The sequence below is a fragment of the Torulaspora delbrueckii genome, chromosome 3, assembly GCF_000243375.1.
Source record: "Torulaspora delbrueckii CBS 1146 chromosome 3, complete genome".
Taxonomy (NCBI): Eukaryota; Fungi; Ascomycota; class Saccharomycetes; order Saccharomycetales; family Saccharomycetaceae; genus Torulaspora; species Torulaspora delbrueckii.
In genome coordinates, this window is record NC_016503.1 from 598078 (window position 1) to 617123 (window position 19046).

The 19046-nt window shown below is 44.3% G+C and overlaps 15 protein-coding genes across 15 annotated transcripts; 8 read left to right on the top strand and 7 right to left on the bottom strand.

The window, feature by feature from the left end:
* Positions 1-14: 14 nt before the first annotated feature.
* MCM16 (Mcm16p) lies at positions 15-575 on the top strand (the record flags this gene model as incomplete). The annotated part of the gene is made up of 1 exon (XM_003680390.1): positions 15-575. One exon carries the CDS (start codon positions 15-17, stop codon positions 573-575), a length of 561 nt encoding a protein of 186 aa, XP_003680438.1.
* A 470-nt stretch (positions 576-1045) lies between these two features.
* Positions 1046-2776, top strand: TDEL0C03390 (CTP synthase; the record flags this gene model as incomplete). The annotated part of the gene is made up of 1 exon (XM_003680391.1): positions 1046-2776. The coding sequence occupies one exon, from the start codon at positions 1046-1048 to the stop codon at positions 2774-2776; it is 1731 nt and encodes a 576-aa protein (XP_003680439.1).
* Positions 2777-2832: 56 nt separating this feature from the next.
* On the bottom strand, positions 2833-3297 carry SOD1 (superoxide dismutase SOD1; the record flags this gene model as incomplete). The annotated part of the gene is made up of 1 exon (XM_003680392.1): positions 2833-3297. The coding sequence occupies one exon, from the start codon at positions 3295-3297 to the stop codon at positions 2833-2835; it is 465 nt and encodes a 154-aa protein (XP_003680440.1).
* A 223-nt stretch (positions 3298-3520) lies between these two features.
* MIN6 (Min6p) lies at positions 3521-3706 on the bottom strand (the record flags this gene model as incomplete). The annotated part of the gene is made up of 1 exon (XM_003680393.1): positions 3521-3706. The coding sequence occupies one exon, from the start codon at positions 3704-3706 to the stop codon at positions 3521-3523; it is 186 nt and encodes a 61-aa protein (XP_003680441.1).
* Positions 3707-3824: 118 nt separating this feature from the next.
* Positions 3825-4868, top strand: TDEL0C03420 (protein disulfide isomerase family protein; the record flags this gene model as incomplete). The annotated part of the gene is made up of 1 exon (XM_003680394.1): positions 3825-4868. One exon carries the CDS (start codon positions 3825-3827, stop codon positions 4866-4868), a length of 1044 nt encoding a protein of 347 aa, XP_003680442.1.
* Positions 4869-4979: 111 nt separating this feature from the next.
* ERD2 (Erd2p) lies at positions 4980-5633 on the top strand (the record flags this gene model as incomplete). Its single annotated transcript, XM_003680395.1, has 1 exon — positions 4980-5633. The coding sequence occupies one exon, from the start codon at positions 4980-4982 to the stop codon at positions 5631-5633; it is 654 nt and encodes a 217-aa protein (XP_003680443.1).
* Positions 5634-5679: 46 nt separating this feature from the next.
* PRE7 (proteasome core particle subunit beta 6) lies at positions 5680-6405 on the bottom strand (the record flags this gene model as incomplete). The annotated part of the gene is made up of 1 exon (XM_003680396.1): positions 5680-6405. One exon carries the CDS (start codon positions 6403-6405, stop codon positions 5680-5682), a length of 726 nt encoding a protein of 241 aa, XP_003680444.1.
* A 617-nt stretch (positions 6406-7022) lies between these two features.
* On the top strand, positions 7023-8840 carry FUI1 (uridine permease; the record flags this gene model as incomplete). The annotated part of the gene is made up of 1 exon (XM_003680397.1): positions 7023-8840. The coding sequence occupies one exon, from the start codon at positions 7023-7025 to the stop codon at positions 8838-8840; it is 1818 nt and encodes a 605-aa protein (XP_003680445.1).
* A 104-nt stretch (positions 8841-8944) lies between these two features.
* ECM13 (Ecm13p) lies at positions 8945-9430 on the bottom strand (the record flags this gene model as incomplete). Its single annotated transcript, XM_003680398.1, has 1 exon — positions 8945-9430. One exon carries the CDS (start codon positions 9428-9430, stop codon positions 8945-8947), a length of 486 nt encoding a protein of 161 aa, XP_003680446.1.
* Positions 9431-10117: 687 nt separating this feature from the next.
* On the top strand, positions 10118-11467 carry COR1 (ubiquinol--cytochrome-c reductase subunit COR1; the record flags this gene model as incomplete). The annotated part of the gene is made up of 1 exon (XM_003680399.1): positions 10118-11467. One exon carries the CDS (start codon positions 10118-10120, stop codon positions 11465-11467), a length of 1350 nt encoding a protein of 449 aa, XP_003680447.1.
* A 166-nt stretch (positions 11468-11633) lies between these two features.
* On the bottom strand, positions 11634-12656 carry PSY4 (Psy4p; the record flags this gene model as incomplete). Its single annotated transcript, XM_003680400.1, has 1 exon — positions 11634-12656. One exon carries the CDS (start codon positions 12654-12656, stop codon positions 11634-11636), a length of 1023 nt encoding a protein of 340 aa, XP_003680448.1.
* A 248-nt stretch (positions 12657-12904) lies between these two features.
* Positions 12905-13687, top strand: RSM7 (mitochondrial 37S ribosomal protein uS7m; the record flags this gene model as incomplete). The annotated part of the gene is made up of 1 exon (XM_003680401.1): positions 12905-13687. One exon carries the CDS (start codon positions 12905-12907, stop codon positions 13685-13687), a length of 783 nt encoding a protein of 260 aa, XP_003680449.1.
* A 50-nt stretch (positions 13688-13737) lies between these two features.
* TDEL0C03500 (uncharacterized protein) lies at positions 13738-14028 on the bottom strand (the record flags this gene model as incomplete). Its single annotated transcript, XM_003680402.1, has 1 exon — positions 13738-14028. The coding sequence occupies one exon, from the start codon at positions 14026-14028 to the stop codon at positions 13738-13740; it is 291 nt and encodes a 96-aa protein (XP_003680450.1).
* A 325-nt stretch (positions 14029-14353) lies between these two features.
* On the top strand, positions 14354-18262 carry EDE1 (Ede1p; the record flags this gene model as incomplete). The annotated part of the gene is made up of 1 exon (XM_003680403.1): positions 14354-18262. One exon carries the CDS (start codon positions 14354-14356, stop codon positions 18260-18262), a length of 3909 nt encoding a protein of 1302 aa, XP_003680451.1.
* Positions 18263-18390: 128 nt separating this feature from the next.
* Positions 18391-18999, bottom strand: NNF1 (MIND complex subunit NNF1; the record flags this gene model as incomplete). Its single annotated transcript, XM_003680404.1, has 1 exon — positions 18391-18999. The coding sequence occupies one exon, from the start codon at positions 18997-18999 to the stop codon at positions 18391-18393; it is 609 nt and encodes a 202-aa protein (XP_003680452.1).
* Between the last annotated feature and the right edge of the window lie 47 nt (positions 19000-19046).

A 19046-nucleotide genomic window follows, 5' to 3' on the forward strand; every position in this document is an offset into this window, starting at 1 on the left:
GAACAACCTGGCCTATGGAAAGGGTTCAAGAACTAGAACGCGAGCACGTTCAATTGTATGGTGAACTTCTAAAAGCACTCGATAAGCTCTACCAGCTTCAACGTGGCCATGGCAGGATCAGAGACAAGGACGCTGAAAGCACCCTGGCTACCAGACGACAGCTTCAGATGAGTATTGAGAAGAGTGCTGCAATGATAAGAACTTTGGAAAGATTGCTGAAATACGAAGGCAATCCAGACATGGGATTGACCACTACTGAAGACCTTCTTGCGTTGAGGTTGGGCAAGCTAATGCAAGAGAACTACGAGATGGACTATGATGTTGCCGAATTTATGAAAAGAGAGGACAAAGTACGACAAGAACTCAGAGAAGAAAGATTACAATACTCGCGATTGACCACTAGATTGAGGGAACTTAGCGACAAGATTAATAGCCAGAAAGATACTCCTGATGAGTCTGACAAGATAAAAAGTATTCCCACGCTAGGACGGTCTGAAATCATAGATCAAAATGAAAGAATCGAAGAATTACTGATAGCACTCAAGATTCACGGTGGTTACGATCCAATGCTGTAAATCCTTTTTTTAGTAGCGAGCAATTTCCATTGACGCTCCTCCTAAACACATCATTCTAGACACATCACCAGACGTTGTTCAAGATGCCACTTAGGTTCCAATCGGGTCCCAATTCGTCAATAAACTTTACTAGTCTTATTCTTATAGCTCATAGTTAGAAGGTCCGTCTGGCTGGGTAAAATGGTTTTCTTTTTTCGTTTAAAATTTTTTTTCTACTTCCTCGAGAATTGGAGCCTTCGAGCTCATCGCACACCTCATCGCATCTGAACGGTTGATTACAACTTTCAATTACGATCGATTTTATCACATTTTGCATTCAACTCTGTTTAACTTGTTCTTAATTCACCCCTGCCTTTTGCTTGTACTTGTGATTAACTTGTTCGCTCGTTAGAGGTAATTACTCTAGTAATATTTGGTAGCTTTCAAAGGAAGGGCAGGCTAAAATACAAACAGGATTCATAGCAGTTAGAATGAAGTACGTCGTTGTCTCTGGTGGTGTCATTTCCGGTATTGGTAAGGGTGTTTTGGCCTCTTCTACCGGTATGCTTTTTAAGACCTTAGGTCTTAAAGTTACTTCGATTAAGATCGATCCTTACATGAACATCGATGCTGGTACTATGTCTCCTTTGGAACACGGTGAGTGTTTTGTTCTTGACGATGGTGGTGAGACCGATTTGGACTTGGGTAATTACGAGCGTTACTTGAAGGTTACTTTAACTAAGGACCACAACATTACTACCGGTAAAATTTATTCTCACGTCATCTCTAGGGAGAGAAAAGGTGATTACTTGGGTAAGACTGTGCAAATTGTTCCTCATTTGACCAACGCCATCCAGGATTGGATTGAACGTGTAGCTCGTATTCCTGTGGATGACACTGGTTTGGAGCCCGATATCTGTATCATTGAGCTCGGTGGTACCGTTGGTGACATTGAGAGTGCACCATTTGTGGAAGCTTTAAGACAATTTCAATTCAGAGTTGGTAAGGAGAATTTCGCTTTGATTCACGTCTCTTTGGTACCTGTGATCCATGGCGAGCAAAAGACTAAACCTACGCAGGCAGCCATCAAGGATCTAAGATCTCTTGGGTTGACCCCAGATATGATCGCTTGTAGGTGTACCGAGGCTCTAGATGAACCTACCATTAACAAGATTGCTATGTTCTGCCACGTTGGTCCCGATCAAGTTGTTAACGTTTACGATGTCAAGTCCACTTACCACATCCCATTGTTACTATTAGAGCAAAAGATGATGGACTACTTGCACAAAAGATTACAATTGGGTGACATCCAATTGGCCGCAGAAGATAGACAGAGGGGTGAACAGTTATTGGAGAAATGGACCTCTATGACCAAGAATTTCGAAGCTTCCGACAAACTGGTCAAGATCGCGCTAGTTGGTAAATACACAAACTTGAAGGACTCCTACCTGTCAGTGATCAAGGCCCTCGAGCACTCTTCGATGAAGTGCCGTACCCATTTGGAGATCCTATGGGTTGAAGCAAGTGACTTGGAACCTGAGTCCCAGGAAGTTGACAAGGCCAAATTTCATGAAGCTTGGAATAAAGTTAGTACCGCTGACGGTATTTTAGTCCCTGGTGGTTTCGGTTCCAGAGGTACTGAAGGTATGATTTTAGCTGCCAAGTGGGCTCGTGAAAGCAACGTTCCATACCTAGGTATCTGTCTAGGTCTGCAAATCGCTACAATTGAATTTGCTCGTAACGTAATGGGTCTAAAAAATGGTAACAGTGCCGAATTCTTCCCTGATCTAGCCGAAGAGGACCAAGTGGTTGTCTACATGCCTGAGATCGACAAGGAAAAGATGGGTGGTACTATGAGATTGGGTTTGAGACCTACCTTCTTCCAAGACTCCACCGAATGGAGTAAGATTAAGAAATTATATGGTGATAAGGCTTCCATTTTAGAGAGACACCGTCATCGTTACGAAATCAACCCCAAATTGGTCAGCGAACTAGAAGACAAGGGTCTAGTCTTCGTTGGTAAAGACGAAACCAACGAACGTTGTGAGATTTTTGAACTGAAGAACCACGACTATTTTGTCGCTACACAGTACCATCCAGAGTACACCTCGAAAGTGCTAGACCCTTCACGTCCATTCGTCGGTCTAATCGCTGCTGCCGCAGGGATCATGGACCCTGTCCTCGCGGGTGAATACGAGTTCCATGGGAAAGCCGATTTCTAAGTAAGAATCTTGTAGAGAAAAGTATGTATAGTGCTTAATATAAAGAACTAATTAATTCATTTGGTAATACCAATGACACCACAGGCGTTTCTTCCACCGGCATTACCGGTCTTCAAAGACTCCTCGACACCACCTTTACCCAAGTCATCCTGACCGGCATGGATAACAACGGTTCTACCCAAGATAGAAGTTGGACCGGTCAATTTGATCAGTGAGTCCTGTAGAGAACCCTTAGCGACACCCTTGCCATCGGTCTTGAGGTTACCCAAGTCACCAACGTGTCTAACTTCGGCCTCACGAGCACCGTGTGTCTTACCAGTAGGGTTGAAATGTGGACCAGCGGAGGTACAACCGTTAGTGTTGTCACCAAACTCGTGAATGTGGAACCCACGCTCAGCGTTGGCATCATTACCGGAAATTTCCCATGAAACGGTAGTAGGTTCACTTTCGGACTTCTGCTCGAAGTAAACAGTACCAGACACACCTGCGTCACCCTTCAACAATGCTACAGCTTTAACCATCTTTCAATATTGCTCAATGCAGTCAATTAAACACCTAAGAGGTCACCAATTCAGCGTAAAAGTGTGAGCAAATACCCTTTTCAACACCTTATATAGGTGCCACTCCTCTCGAATTTGCCCAACTTAAGGAGAGGTGCGGGTAACGGTGACCAATGCTTATTCAGCAAGAAGAACAGTCATTGGGCGAGCCAAAAGAGTGGTCCACTAAGAGTGGTTTTGGCATCTAACGAGGTTCGTCGGGGTCCTTGTCGGTGTCGTGGTCGGTCGAGGAAGGCCCTGGGAGGAATACGATCAGGTAGGCCGTGCTTCCAACGATGACGGAGGTGAATAGCCACATGAGGATGGTGCTGGGCTTGCGAACGACCTTGTGGAAGAACTCGATGACCGGATTGTCGTAGAAGAATGCCATGGGTTTTTTTTGGGGATAGTTGTGTGTTGTTTGAGTGGTAGTGAGCTTATTAGAAGTGTTTTCAAGGGACTCGCTTCGTTGTATAAACAACAGAGAATGATGAAGAGGTCAAAATAGAATGATCTGGCGATGGTTTTGGTGGTTTGCAGTGATTGGAATGGTTATTGGTGAAGAGTTTGGCTCTACGCGGGAATTGTATGAGAGCTTGATGGTTTCGGAGTTGTACACGTTTGTTTACGTTTACTCGCATGGGTGCCACTCACAGGAAGTTGGGCCTGAATTTGAACAGCTGGCTCAATTGATGTTAGGGGAAGATGGGCAACCGTTGGTTGGGTTTGCCAGTATCGATGGTCATAAGTCGCGTAACTTTGCTCGACAATTTAACGTGGAGTCCTTCCCTCAATTGCTACTGTTTAAGCCGCAAAAAGAGCCAGCACAGACTCTACTGGATCTCCTAGGGGACGTGTATCATGGTGGGAAGAGTTCTGTCGATATGGCCAAATACTTATGGCAACAAACAGGCCATTTGCCTCGATGGCCAAAGTCCGAAGATTCTGTGCTAGAGCTGGACAGCTTAAATACACTACAGAAGCATGCGAGTACTTTTAACAGTTATTGGAGTCGTTCGTTCACCGTCAATTCCTCTGGCGAGCTCATGCAACAAGTCATTTTGATCGCTTTCTTGACACCGTGGACCCGCACAAAATACCAGGATATGTTCCTCGGTGGCATGCCGAACTCTCTGGTCGATAAACTAAGTGCCAAATACGGTTCCCAATTAAAATTACTGCGGCTAGATTCTTCGCAAGAGAATATGGCCTCGGTAGTCAATGAGTTCCGCGTATCGACTGAACCATCTATTTTTTTACTCTTTCAAGAGGACAGTCGGGACTCCCGCATGGCACTATTGGAGCTTCTGCCCTACGACTCGCAAACCTGGGACCACGAAGCGCAACTAGTATCGCAACTGGTGGATACCGCCGTCGGCAGGAATTTTTCACAGTTGCAGCAACTATCGCGAGACTACCACTCGATTTACCTCTATGATTCGCTACAACAAAGGCAGCAAAAAATCCAGGATGATTGGGACCAGTCTCTGGTCGATCAAATTGGCAATTTCACAGATGCTGATACCATTCTCTCCAGTATATGGGGTATGTAACTTTATAATATCGGCTACCCGGCCTTGTAACCATTAAATTCAATAATAAGGCCAGCTCGAAGAAGCCAGGTATCAAACCTCGAATTGCTCAGCCTAACAATACCAATTGTCATGAATTTGTTCAGAATAGTGGCAGATCTTTCGCATTTGGCGAGTATTCTGATTCTGATTCACACGATCAAGACAACAAACTCCATCGATGGTATCTCGTTCAAGTCTCAGGTGCTTTACGTTTTGGTGTTTGCCAGTAGGTATTTGGACCTATTCTTCCGGTGGATTTCCTTATACAACACGTTGATGAAGCTTTTCTTCATCGGTTCATCCATTTACATTATTATGCTACTGCAAAACGCTAAGAACACCGTTGCATACAAGGAAATGATCTTAAAGGATACTTTCAAGGTTCGTTACATTCTAGCTGCCAGTGGTGTTCTTGCCCTTCTTTTTAATGAGAGGTTTACTGTGATTGACATTTTATGGAGTTTCTCGCTGTGGCTTGAGAGTATTGCCATTTTACCACAACTCTTCATGTTATCCAAGACTCGCAAAGCTCCAAGCTTGACAATTCATTACATCTTTGCATTAGGGCTTTACAGAGCCCTATATATTCCCAATTGGCTTTGGAGATGGCTAATGGAGGACAATAAAGGTTTCCAAAAACTGCCTTTCGTCACAGGTTTCATACAAACTCTTGTATACTCCGATTTCTTCTATATCTACTACCAAAGGGTTATTAAAGGCGACCGTACAAGACTGCCTCATTAAATAGAAGATCTGTGTATAAAAAAATGAAAAAATTGATATACTGCACTCAATCCCTCTTTAATTCGTAAAATTCTTTCCTTACACCATCCTTTGTCACAATTAATATTTCTAACCCATCACCAACTTGAATGTGTCTCTCCGTAGCGGAGGTGAATGCATCTCTAACCAATTTTATAACTTCTTCGATACTCAGGTAAGTTTGCGGTCTTCTTACTTTCCCATTAGTGCCCGGTTCGAATTGATTCTTGAAATTCACTTGGTTATCCAAAAAGGGCATAATCAAACTTGCTGCTGCACCACCTGCTCTACACTGTTCTCTCTCGTATGAACCCACAGGGTCGAATGAATAGACTGCACCTTTACCCTCTTCATCGAGTCCGGCAATAATTGTGTGCACATAGTATGGAAAAAATCTCTTACCATATAGTAAATGCTGAATATTTCTTGCCGCAGAAGAAAGCGACAATTTCTTATCATTGTGATCGAAGTGGTACCATTTCACACTATTCTTGAATCTTTTAACCAATGCTTCACCATCTGCAGCAAACCCATTTGCAGACATTACTATGTTGTCACCGCAATCAAACACTTTAGACTCATGACGTGAGTTAATAGAGTAATCGGTAGTGTGTCTAGTGTCACCAGCTAGTACAGCGAAATCTTCACCTGCGATCCCCAAAATTGTACCACCATTGTCGGTATAAGGATTGAACTGGTGCTGAATGGGCGTATGCGCCACTTCATTAGAGTATTCGGATGCAATCGTCGTCATGGCCTCGCAAATGCTAGCCTCTTCCTTTGATTATAGTGCTGATCATTTGCCACCCTTAGTTAAGACTTTAAACTTCGAGGTCTACGTCTAACATGATGCAAAAATTAGTATCACGTGCATATGTCCCTGTGTCATGTGATATGTCAAGCTTGTCCATGACATTGGCGTTCTGTCTCGACATTCGTTCTATTTCCTGTTTGGGTAAGCAGGAATTGCTTTTTCCTTCTAAGCTGCAAGGCTCGAGAAACTAGGCAAGCTTGTATACGTCAATTCAGCAGGAACCACCCGATGATAAAAAACACTAGATCGTAGTTCGATGCCCGTTGTGACGAACGGCGATGTAAGTGACAGAAAATTTTTCCTGGTCCTCGATAAGCTCAGATTATCGATTGGAGCCTAACCGGAGAAGTCCCTGTAGCACTATTGTAGCCTTTTAGCAACTCATCTCGATAGTAAGAAAAAAAAAAAAAAAAACTGGAAAAAATGTATATAGGTGAAGAGCTGGGGCCAAGGCTAGTCGTTGATGAGCTTGAGTTTTCTTCCACCATCGTCATTCTTGTCTTGTATTATGTCTTGAAAAACTGGAGTTTGGAGTTTGGAGTTTGGAGTCTTTTAGGATGGAAGCTCATTACAATGACGAGGATGAGTTTGTAAAGATCCAGGACAATGAATCCAAAACAAAAGCTTTCAGTTTGACCACAGAGACCAATTCGCTGGATGGTGGTGATAGTGGAGTTGCGAAAAAGACTATCACTGAGGAGGACAGATCTTTTTGGCAGAAATTCATCGATCTCATCGAGGTCAAGCACCCAGACGGGTTCGGTGAGTCCAAATCCAAATCTGTGGTCGAAGCGTACGTGTATAATGGTGAATTGACACCTGTCGAGGCTGCCAGACGGAAATGGACTTGGAAACAGTATGTTTTCTTCTGGATGTCTGGTACTTTTAACGTCAATACCTGGCAAATCTCTGCCACCGGTCTGCAGTTGGGGTTGAACTGGTGGCAGACATGGATTTGTATATGGGTTGGTTATTTCTTCGTTGCAGTATTTGTCGTTCTGGCCTCTCGGGTTGGTAATATGTACCACTTGTCATTCCCCAGTTCATGTCGTATCGCCTTTGGCACCTATTTCTCAATCTGGGTTGTGTTGAACAGAGTTGTCATGGCCTGTGTGTGGTACTCTACTCAGGCCTACTTGGGCGGTATCTGTGTGCAGTTGATTCTTCGATCTATCTTTGGTAACAATTTGAACTCAAGGTGGCACGATACGATTCCTAGTGTTAATTTGACCCCATACGAATTGGTTTGCTTCATCATTTTCTGGATTATATCTCTACCATTCCTATGGTATCCTCCACATAAGCTGCGTCACATCTTTGCCATAAAATCGGCAGTCACTCCAATCGCAGCATTTGCATTACTTGTATGGTCCGTACGTAAATGCGGTGGTAATCTTTCATTGGGATCACTCAACGGTAACTCTACTATGGGAAGTGCCGCTACAGCATGGGCAGTTATCAGGTCGATCATGAGCGCTATGGACAATTTCTCTACACTGATACTGAACGCTCCCGATTTCTCACGTTTTGGTAAAACCCCAGTCTCATCAATGTGGTCTCAATTCATTGCACTTCCATTGTGTTTTGCCGTCATTTCATTGTTGGGTATCATCTGCGTCTCTGCCGCTTACACACTTTATGGGGTCAACTACTGGAGTCCACTAGATATCTTGAGTCGCTACCTTGATGGATACTCTGCCGGTGATCGTGCTGGTGTCTGCATAATTTCTTTTTCATTCCTGTTTGACCAACTTGGTGCAAATTTATCCAGCAATGCGATCCCAGCAGGCACAGATATGACCGCTTTACTACCGAAATTCATCACCATCAGACGTGGTTCATACATCTGTGCTGCAATCTCCTTAGCCATATGTCCCTGGAACCTGCTAGCCTCGTCCTCCAAGTTCACATCTGCCCTAAGCGCCTACGCTGTTTTCCTATCAGCCATCGCAGGTGTGATCTTTGCCGACTATTACATCTTGAGAAAGGGTTACGTGGACATATTCCACTGTTACACAAACAAACCTGGCTCTTACTACATGTACAACCGCTATGGTACCAACTGGAGAGCCGTTGTGGCTTACGTCGTTGGAATCGTACCGAACTTCCCTGGGTTCATCGGTTCAGTTGGTCCCAAGGTACCTGAAGGTGCCATGAAAGTTTACTACTTGAACTATTTCGTTGGATACCTGGTATCAGCAATCACCTACTTGATTCTAGCCTACTTTTTCCCCATGAGCGGTACACCAGAAGGTGTCAAAATGAGCGATAGGGTGTGGCTAGAACGCTGGGTAGAAGTAGAAGATTTCCCCTACGAGAGAGAACAATTCGAGAGAAATTGGAACACACAACAGGAGCATTCCAAGAGCGCATGATAATAGTCATCAAGTCATTATTTTATTTTTTAGTTATTATGTAAATCGTTAGTCGTTACGGAATATTAGTAATATAGTCATGAATCATTAGAAGAGAACTGTTCTCAAGCGTGTATCGGCTCACAATGAAACTCCAAAGGAGCCATTGTTTGATGTTCAACATCGCTTTCACTGTCGCTTTCATAATCGTCGCAAAGTTGTTCGCTGGCGATCGCTACCACGGGCGGTTGCCCCTGGTTACCGCAAAGAGACAAAGGCGTATAACGAAGTGCCTCGTCATACTCGTCTTCCTCGTCAGACTCATAATCTGAAGAGCTAGAATCACTTGCGCTACTCGAAGAAGGGAATTCACGACATTGTTCATCAAAATCGTCTTCACTAGATATATATTCCACACTGCACTCTTCGGCGCGTTGTGCAGCTTTCCCACGATATTTGTCAATACCGCTTAGCAAACGATCTAGCAAATTTGCATGACCTACTAGCACTCTTAAATTGTAATCTTTGTTCTTACCACACTGAGCACAGCGCTCAAGCTTCCCGCGAGCCTTACTGGCAAGCAGATATTGTTGTCCAAGCGTTGCGTTCATTGTTGTACTGAGGATATCTACAATGGCTCTCAAGCAAAGAGTTTTACGACTATTTACCGACCTATAGGTATGTATTATATACGTATTTGTGACTGTTGCTTGTATCGAGCGGCTATTAGTCAGAAGCAGTTTGTAATAGCTCGGGAGGCCGACGCGGTGTTACGAACTTCGGCTTATTCCCACTTGGAAGCGCTTAAGCCGCAATGAGCGCGGAAACCCGTTCTAAGTTGGGCTCCTGCCCGAATCCCGCGGATCGGCGTTTGTGACGTAGGCACGTGACTGTTTTTTGGGTTTTTCTTCATGTCACGTGCTTTTCCCGAAGTTGACTCCGTTCTAGACCGCGCACGTGATACTCTTGAAATTTATGACTTCTTGTTGAGTCACGTGATATCATTGTCATGTGACAGCATGCGCGGTTGGCCAATCGGGTTGTTGTATTTCTTACACCAATTTCCATCACCCATAACGAGTTTTCACCGATCGATGGGCTATGGCCTGTGGTTCTTCACCATCGTCGAACCAACCAACCAACCATCACCTACCTACCAGGGGTTGTATCTACTCTCTCTCTCGTCGATATCGGCTATAGCGTGCAATTACTGCTCGTACTTTTATATATCTCTTTCAACTGTCTTGTTTTTTTACTTGCAAGAGATTACTCCCGTACCCATTCGGCAGCGCACAACTATGTTGAGAACCACTAGTATTAGGTCTTCCTCTCATCTCTTGAGAAGATCCATTGCCACACAGGCCGCTCCAAAGGCTGAAGTTACCGCTCTTTCCAACGGTATCGTTGTCGCTACTAAGCACAACCCACATTCGCTTACTAGCTCCGTAGGTGTTGTCTTTGGTTCCGGTTCTACAGCTGAAAATCCATACAACAACGGTGTCTCGAACGTTTGGTCCAATGTCTTTACTGGTAAGCAAACTGCAGCTGAAGCAGCCAAGAAGGGTTTTTCTCTAAGTTCTACCGTTGGTAGAGATTTCCAATCCTACATCGTGGATTCCAAACCAGGTAGTGCATCTTCTGCACTGGAGTTCTTGCAAAGCAAGTTTTCTGCTCCTTTGAACGATTCCATTTTCGAAGAGACTAAGAACTCTGTATTGAGCCAAGTTAGTAACTTTGAACACAACGACCACGCTGGTCGTGTCATGGAGCACTTGCACTCTACGGCTTTCCAAAACACTCCATTGTCTCTTCCAACTAGAGGTACTGTCGAGTCCATTGAAACCTTGGTTCCATCCGATTTGCAATCCTTTGCTTCTAACCACTTTTTGGCTTCTAATGCCGTAGTGGTCGGTTCCGGTAACATTTCTCACCAAGAGCTAGTCAAAGCTGCTGAATCCCAAATCTCGTTGAAATCTGGTGCTAAGCCAGTTCAGAAGAAACAATCCTCTTTCTTGGGTTCCGAAGTTAGATTGAGAGATGACACTTTGCCAAAGGCTTGGATCTCTATCGCCGCTGAAGGTGAAAAGATCACTTCTCCACACTACATGACTTCCCTATTGGCAGCTCAAGTGTTTGGCTCCTACAACGCTTCTGAGCCAGCTTCTAGACTGCAAGGTGTTAAGCTATTGGATATCCTTCAGGAATACCAAATCACTGACTCCTTTGATCATTTCTCTTTAGGTTACAAAGACTCTGGTCTATGGGGTTTCACCACCACCACTAGTGCTGTGGGCTCTATCGATGATCTAATCCACTTCACTTTGAAACAGTGGAACAGATTGACCATCTCTGTCACTGACACTGAGATCGCCCGTGCTAAGGCTTTGTTGAAATTGAAATTGGCTTCTGCTGCTACCGACAACGCCTCTGTCGCTACCCATCTAGGTGCTGCTACTTTGGCTCAAGTCGAAAAGACCGACTTGGCCGAGGCTTACGCCGCAATCGATGCCTTGACCGCTAAGGACGTCAAGCAATGGGCTGGTGACAAATTGTGGGATCAAGATATCGCTATCGCCGGTGTCGGTCAAATTGAAGGTCTATTGGATTACATGAGAATCAGAGCTGACATGTCCATGATGAGATGGTAATTTAATCCAATCCCAAAATCTTTACGTATTTATCAGACTTTATCGATGCAGATGGTTTCATATATATATTCCCTATGTACGCATCTCCGACCATCTTCATCCATTCCATATTCTACACGAATTGAGAACTTTATTTATTCGACAATTTGTCTGCGTAGCTTTCCCACTATATGTTGCCCTGTGCATCCTGTTTTTGACCTTCAGGAGATATAAGAATCGATACTTGTTGTTCTAGGCTCGACATTTGAACATCCGGTCGTTGCTCTTCCGTAGATTGTGCTTTTAGTTTCTTTGGAGTGGTCACTCGAGTATTTCGCCTTGTCTTTTCTATGTACTCATAATCGTCCACCTCGGTTGGTTTCCTCTTACCATTCGAAGTAGCGCGATCTTCCTCATCTTCCGAGTCGTCATCATCCTCCTCCGATTGAGCGCCCTCAACGTAATCGTCATCGTCATCATCCGAGTCGCCATCGCCCCCAGGTGCATCTTCGTAATATCCTTCAATTATGAAATCCTCGCTTTCGTTACGGCCTTCCAAATCGTTTATCTCTACATCCATATTTTCATCCTCATCACCATCCTCAAATCCGAGATTCGCTCCCATGATGCTATCAATCTCTTTGATAAATGGTACTAGTTCCTTCTCAGTCTCTTCGTCGATCCAGGGTATTTTTGTCAGAGAGACGTCCTCTTGATCACTCTCGCCATTGCTAAAATTGGTTTGATTTTTAGTTGCCTTTATAGATGCCCCAGTAGAACTCCAACTGGTTTTTACCAGACAGCAAGAAGTCATTGCACTGACAAACTTCCCAAGTTCATAAACCTTAAAATACTTGAATGGATCGTAACATAATTCGCATATGCGTACGATAGTGAAAGGATACACTTCTTTGATCTGGAACTGGTCTCTCAAGTAGTCACCTAGAGCTATTAACTCACCTTTCAGTCGTCCAAATTCTTTATTCCCGTCATTTTCCTTTGTTCTAAAAATGCCTTCCGGTATGCTCACCGTTATATGCTCTATTATCTCTCCCAGCACTTCATCAGGTTCACTTTCATTCAACACATCAAATTCCCCATGTACTACTATTCTCTTTAAAATTTCAAAAAGGCTCTTTGACCGTATACCCATCATATTGGTATCAACATCACTCACAGCCTGCTGCCCAGAAACTGTTATGGTTGTCATGGCTCCCTCGCAAAAATACTAACTCTCACCGTTTGTAAAGCAGTTATCCAATTAAAATGACACTGGATACCAGGTTTAATACCCATCTGTTGACTTATTGTTCATTGCATAGACACATCCCATCTCTTCAAGCGCGTAACTTTTCTTCTCTGTAGACGAAAAATTTTGGTAATCCTATGTGAAAGTCCAGCAACGATTAAAAAGCCTAGAAGAGAAAGGCTTGAGCTTACAATTGAACCGATTGCCAAATGTTTAAGCTGGGTAGAAGCAGCCTGCAACGGCCAGTGGCCACTGTTGCTCGTATGAGCCGTTCTAGCGGTGCTGTTGTTCCACGTATGATGACCATATCGATGAGATTGCAAAGTACCGAGTCAAAGCCACAGGAATCAAATGAATTCAGCGACGAAAAGATTGATGAATGGTTAGAAGCCATCAAATCGTTGAGGGCCGAGTTTTCAGAACAAGAGTTTTTACCTGAGACCTCTTTGGCACCTCCAGGCCAAACGAGAATAGATATAATAGGAGATGTGATGGCAGCAAGCAAAAAATTCGAACCCACTAAGCAGCAAATGGAAGAATGGGAAAGATTAAAGGATGTTCCAATCCCTCAGAGAAAGGATCCCATTTTGCAGCATGTTACAAATATGGTAATGAGACATGGTAAGAAACAACGTGCAGAAAAGATACTTTCGAGAGCTCTTTACTTGGTTTTTTGCCAAACGCGTCAGGATCCAGTCGAGGTGCTCAAAAAGGCTCTAGACGAATTAGCGCCACTCATGATGGTTAGAACTTTTAACACAGGTGTGGCCAAAGCTGCTGTGATCCCTGTTCCTTTGAATCAAAGACAAAGAAACAGAATTGCTTGGAAGTGGATTGTAGAAGGTGCAGACAAGAGGGCTTCATCAGATTTCGCCGTAAGATTGGGAGAAGAACTAATCTCGGTGTACAAAGGTAACAGTTCCGGTTACGACAAGAGAGATCAAATACACAAGACAGCCATTGCCCACAGATCCTACATCAGATTGAAATGAGCCTGTATATATGCCAGAAAGACGATATGTAAATACCTAGGCGGATTGGCTTACCGCTCCTGCCAAAACGCAATCAAAATCCCAACAATGCTACCCACAACGTTGTACGCCATATCCATAAGATCAAAAGTCCGCCTTCCATGAGACAAGAAGCTCTGCAAGAATTCACTGCCCACAGCAGAAAAGAGACACACTACTACTGCAACCACATATTTATCAATGCTCGTGAATTCCCAAGTACGCCCATTGTCCATATCATAAATTCTCCGCCTCAAGCAGATTTCAATCCTCCGGCAGGCTAACATCCTAACAAATAACCAGGATTCCACCAGGAAGGCCATGAAGTGCACAAGCTTGTCATGTCCCGTCACAACCGAAGCTACTTTATCATTCGTAGTCACGCCTAAGGTAAAGACAAATCACCGAGAACATCATGAAGCTTCCCGCATACCTCCTACGCAGTTCTAACATTTCTCGATTGACCTCGTTCGGGGCGGATCAAAGCCCTCTTGAAGCTCTTCGTGAGTGTTCGTTCGCTATATAGTCAAGCGAGAAAATCACGTACCACGTATCTCCTTTATCAAGGCGACTTATTAAGGAGCATTGTAAGTCAAAGCTAACAACCAATAACGAAATCATCAAAGGTAAACGTTATAGGCTCTCACCATGAGTTCCATAACTTTTCAAACGCCTCTTACACCGGAGGAGAATAATTTGTTTCGCGAGCAGTTCCGCAGGCTGGATGATGAAGAATTGGGAATAGTTACAGGCGAAGCTGTGAAACCCCTATTTGCCGCTTCTGGGTTACAAGCTCAAACTTTATCCCAGGTCTGGGCTCTTGTCGATGTGAATAACAATGGCTTTTTAAGTTTTGACGAATTTGGTGCTGCTCTGAGAGTAATCGGTCATTTGCAACAGTATCCAAGTTTAGCGATTACCAGCGATCTATATGCGCATCCTTCTGCTAAACTGCCCGTTTTGAATGGGTCCCAAGTGGGAATTCAACGTGCTAGTTCTCAAACTTCAGCACCAATTCCAGTGCTTGCACCTCAGAGCCTGTCGAAGTACTCCCAATTGTATGATAGAGCTGCAAATGGTGCCCTCACCTTGCCCGGTGACAAGGCTAAGGATATTTTCTTGAAGGCTAGATTGCCTACATCTACTCTGGGAGAAGTGTGGGCTTTATGTGATAGAAATGCCTCCGGATCCTTGGATAAGACAGAGTTTGTTATGGCAATGCACTTGATCCAGTTGTGTATGACAAACAGCCCCTCAGTCAACCCATTGCCTTCTACACTACCTAGCCAATTGTGGAATTCCATTGGTGCCAGTGTTGCCGCTACAGTGGCTCCCTTGAGTGCCAACTCCACTGGCAGATCATCTCTTGGCAGACGAAGCACTATCTCACGTCTTTCTTCGGGTGTTTTCACTAGCGCTTCAACAGATTGGTCTTTGTCGATGGAGAAGAAACAGCAATTTGATGCAATCTTTGACTCTCTGGACAAAGCACGTACGGGGTCTCTCAGCTCGCAGGTTTTAGTTCCATTTTTCCTGTCTTCAAAGTTGAATCAGGATACATTGGCTAGCATCTGGGATTTAGCTGATATTCACAACAATGCGGAGTTTACCAAACTGGAATTTGCAATTGCAATGTTTTTAATTCAAAAGAAGAACGCTGGGGTGGAACTTCCCGATGTTGTCCCTGACCAGTTGTTGCATTCACCCGCTCTAGGTTTATATCAACAGCAGCAACAACCTCAGTTAGCAGTTCCTTCTAGAGAAACGAAACCTTCATTTCAGGACCAAGTTCAACCTCAGATTCCTCAAAATTCAAACAACGGTTCATTGAATGACTTGATGGCTCTCAATAGCTCATTCGCCTCTCCTTCTCCACAACCACCCATTCGTCATAGTTCTAGCAACTTTGGACGAGACACAGGTTACACAGCTGCACCAGCCAGTCATTCGGCTAGAAATGTGCCTGGACAGGTAGATTGGAGCTCACCCAATGTCATACGGGAGGATGAAGAAGAGAGGACGATGCAAGGCCAATACCAAGTGCAGTCTCAACAACCGCAGCAACAACAGATGCAGCCGCAAGCACAGCCAGTTCAATATCAACAGGTGCAGCAAACGCATGCTCCAAGTGTACCTCAAACGGTCTCGAAGAGTGTGTCTCCAAATGCCGCACATCAAACTTCCAACTTATCTCAAGTTCCCAACTTCGCATCCATTGGGCTCAGTGGGGCATCCGCTGCAGCAGGAATGGTGGGAGCTGTTGGAGGGTCAGGTCACCGAAACAATGATTTGTATGCGGATGCAGAGGCTTCTTCTCAGCTTTCATCAGCGACAACTGAGATGGCAAACTTATCCAATCAAGTGAACTCTTTGTCCAAACAGGCTACCATTACCAACGAGAAAAAGGCCAGGGCAACGCAGGAGCTCAAGCGCGTTAATGAGATGAAGGCTGCGATCGAAGGCAAGCTGGCGACATTGCGCTCTACTCATGAACAGAATGTTAAGGAAACTGAAACTTTGGAGGCTCAATTAGCCGAGGCAAACAAAGAATCTGAGGGTTTGAATCAGCAGTTAGCAGTAATCGAAGGTAACTATCACGCGACCGAGTCAAAAGTGAGGGACCTGACCGATGAGTTGCAGCAAGCTCAGCAAAAGAATGCCCAATTGAAAGAACAGATCTCGAGTCTGAACTCAAATTCGGCTGCTCTTCAATCACGGTTAGCGGAAAGACAGCAGCATGTGAAGCAGGAAAGATCTTTGGTCGATGTTAACAGCAGACAGCTAGAGGTAAGTCAAATCACGGTTGCAAATTTCGAAAGTGAAATCCAAGGACTTGGTGAAAAGTTATCTGTGTATCTATCGAAGCGCAAAGAATTGGATGATTATCAGAAAACCGTCGAGGAACAACATTCCCAATTGCAAACCAAGTATCAAGCGCTGGAAACTGGAAATGCGGACTTGAAGGCCCGTGAGGAAGAGCTTGAAAACCGCAACAAACAAGTTGAGGAACAAGAGAAACTTTACGAGCAGCACGTCAATCGACTACAAAATATGTTCGTGGACCTTTCCAAGAGAAAGGAATCCCTGGACAAAGCTGAGGAGGATTTGGAAAAGCAACATATAGAATATGCTAATAAGGTTCAAGACCTATCTGAGAGACAGATGAAATTGGCCATGGGCGAATTGCCCAGTGACAGCAAGGAGATTATCTCGAAGAACACAGCATCAAATGCAAACCGCGAAGAAGATGTGTCCAAGTTCGTAGATGACAGTGTGGCAAACTCCAAACTAGGTAATGCAACGAATGAAGATGAGGAAAGAACTGAGAGCGAAGTTTTTGATAAGGATGTTCCCACCAATGGCTCACAAACGGAGGCTGACGACGAGTCCGAGGCTGCGAGACACATTAACGAAGCCGAACGAGCTGAAAATTTAGCCGATAGATTTGAAGGCGATCTAAATGAGTATGGAATTCCAAGGTCGCAGTCTCTTACCTCATCAGTGGCCAATAATCCTCCTCAATCTGTTATGGATGATACAGGATTACCACAGAAGCTTGACGAGTCTGCTGGTGCGAGGACAAATGATAGAGACTTGACGACAGCGGCTACTCAGATTCCGGGTCACTGGGAGGAACCTGCTACTTCCACTGCCGGCACTGCTCAGCCAACCTCTTCCCCAGAGGCGTCATCAAAGACAGAGGCTGAACCACTATCCAATGATAAAGCTCACTTTGCTAATAAAAATGTGTCACAACATACATCATCCCTGGTGGCTTCAGGAACTGCGCCAAGTTTTGAGCAAGTTGTTCCAAAATCAAATAACGATACTAATGAAGTATTTCCTCCAATAAAGAACCTTCACATCGATGACAGTACTTCATCCTCATCATCATCTGAAGATGAATTTCAAGATACAAGGGAAGAAGCTGTTGCCGGTGTTGAGAAGAAGAAGGGGTTCGCTACTACAGTAGGCGAAGATCACCCATCCAAGTCGAATCAACAGCAAACTATTGCTACCCCAAGTGCTCCAACTGCAAAGGATGAGTTCGATGATGCTTTCACTGGCCTAGAGCAGGCCGCTGATGAAGAGGGACAAGATTTAGCAGATGATCACCAGAACAGTGGCTCCATGGAAGCTTTCGAAAAGATTGATCACGGGGATTTGGACGAAGAGTTACAGCATAATGCATTTACAGGAACTCTAACAAGTGATACTGGTGCTCCCGCGGGGGGCCCTCACGACGTATCAGATAATGTTAGCAATGATGAATGGGATGAGATTTTTGCAGGGTTTGGAAATGCCAAAGTACCAGTGACTAATACAAACACGGGAGCGTCCACTGACATTCCAGTGCAGCAGCCAGTTCCCTTAACGCAAAATTTCAATTCTACTAGCTCCCCAGTAAACCGTAAGATCGCCACCACTCCCAGATCTTTAGCCATTGAAGAATTGAGCGGTATGGGCTTCACTGAGCAGGAAGCTTTGGGCGCTTTGGAAAAAACAATTGGGATTTGGAAGCAGCTACCAATTTCTTGTTGGACAGTGCTTAAATGAGTTTGAATTAATGTAACTATATCTTTGCCCATATATATGAAACTCAACTTTATGAAAGCCAAACAATACTCTTATGCAGTTCTGATAGTAACCTCGCGCCAGCTCGAGGTTAGAGACGAGGCCTTCAGTCACAGATTGCGTAGCTCAAGCAGCATATCATTCAAACCTTGAACCAGTGTCTCATCAAGTGGTTGCTCTATCGCGGTCCCTAGATATTTGTCGTATAGTTTTGTTAGTTCTACTTGTTCATTATCCAGTTCCGCCACTAATTCATTAAGCTCTTGCTGCATATTCACGTTTATCTCCTTTATGTTCGCAAGTCTGTCGTCCAATTGTTGAGTAGCAATGATTCTTTCTTTGTACAAGTTACCTTGGATCAGTTTTTCACTCGACAATTCGTCAATTGGTGTGCTATCTTTCATGATATCGCCTCGCTGATTAGACAAACGAAGCCGTTCCTTCGCTTCTGATACTAAATCGTCCAGTTCATCTAATTTCTCCTTTACATTCCTTTCCACCAGTATCTCGTCAAACTCTCTCTTACAAAGTTCTGTCCAGAATTCTATAACCTGCCGCTGGCAAGTGACTAGGTTCGATGAACCATCTCTTGTATTAGAGTATCTCGGAAAGCAAGAGCTCACTTTCTCCCAGCTTTCTAGCTTGGAGATGGATTGATTAAGAGCCTTGTTGAAAACCTGTTTCAGCCTTAGATATCTAATCTTCTGATCATTAGTCATTATTTGTTTTGACTTTTATAAGGTATGAATCATTGATTGTCACGAAT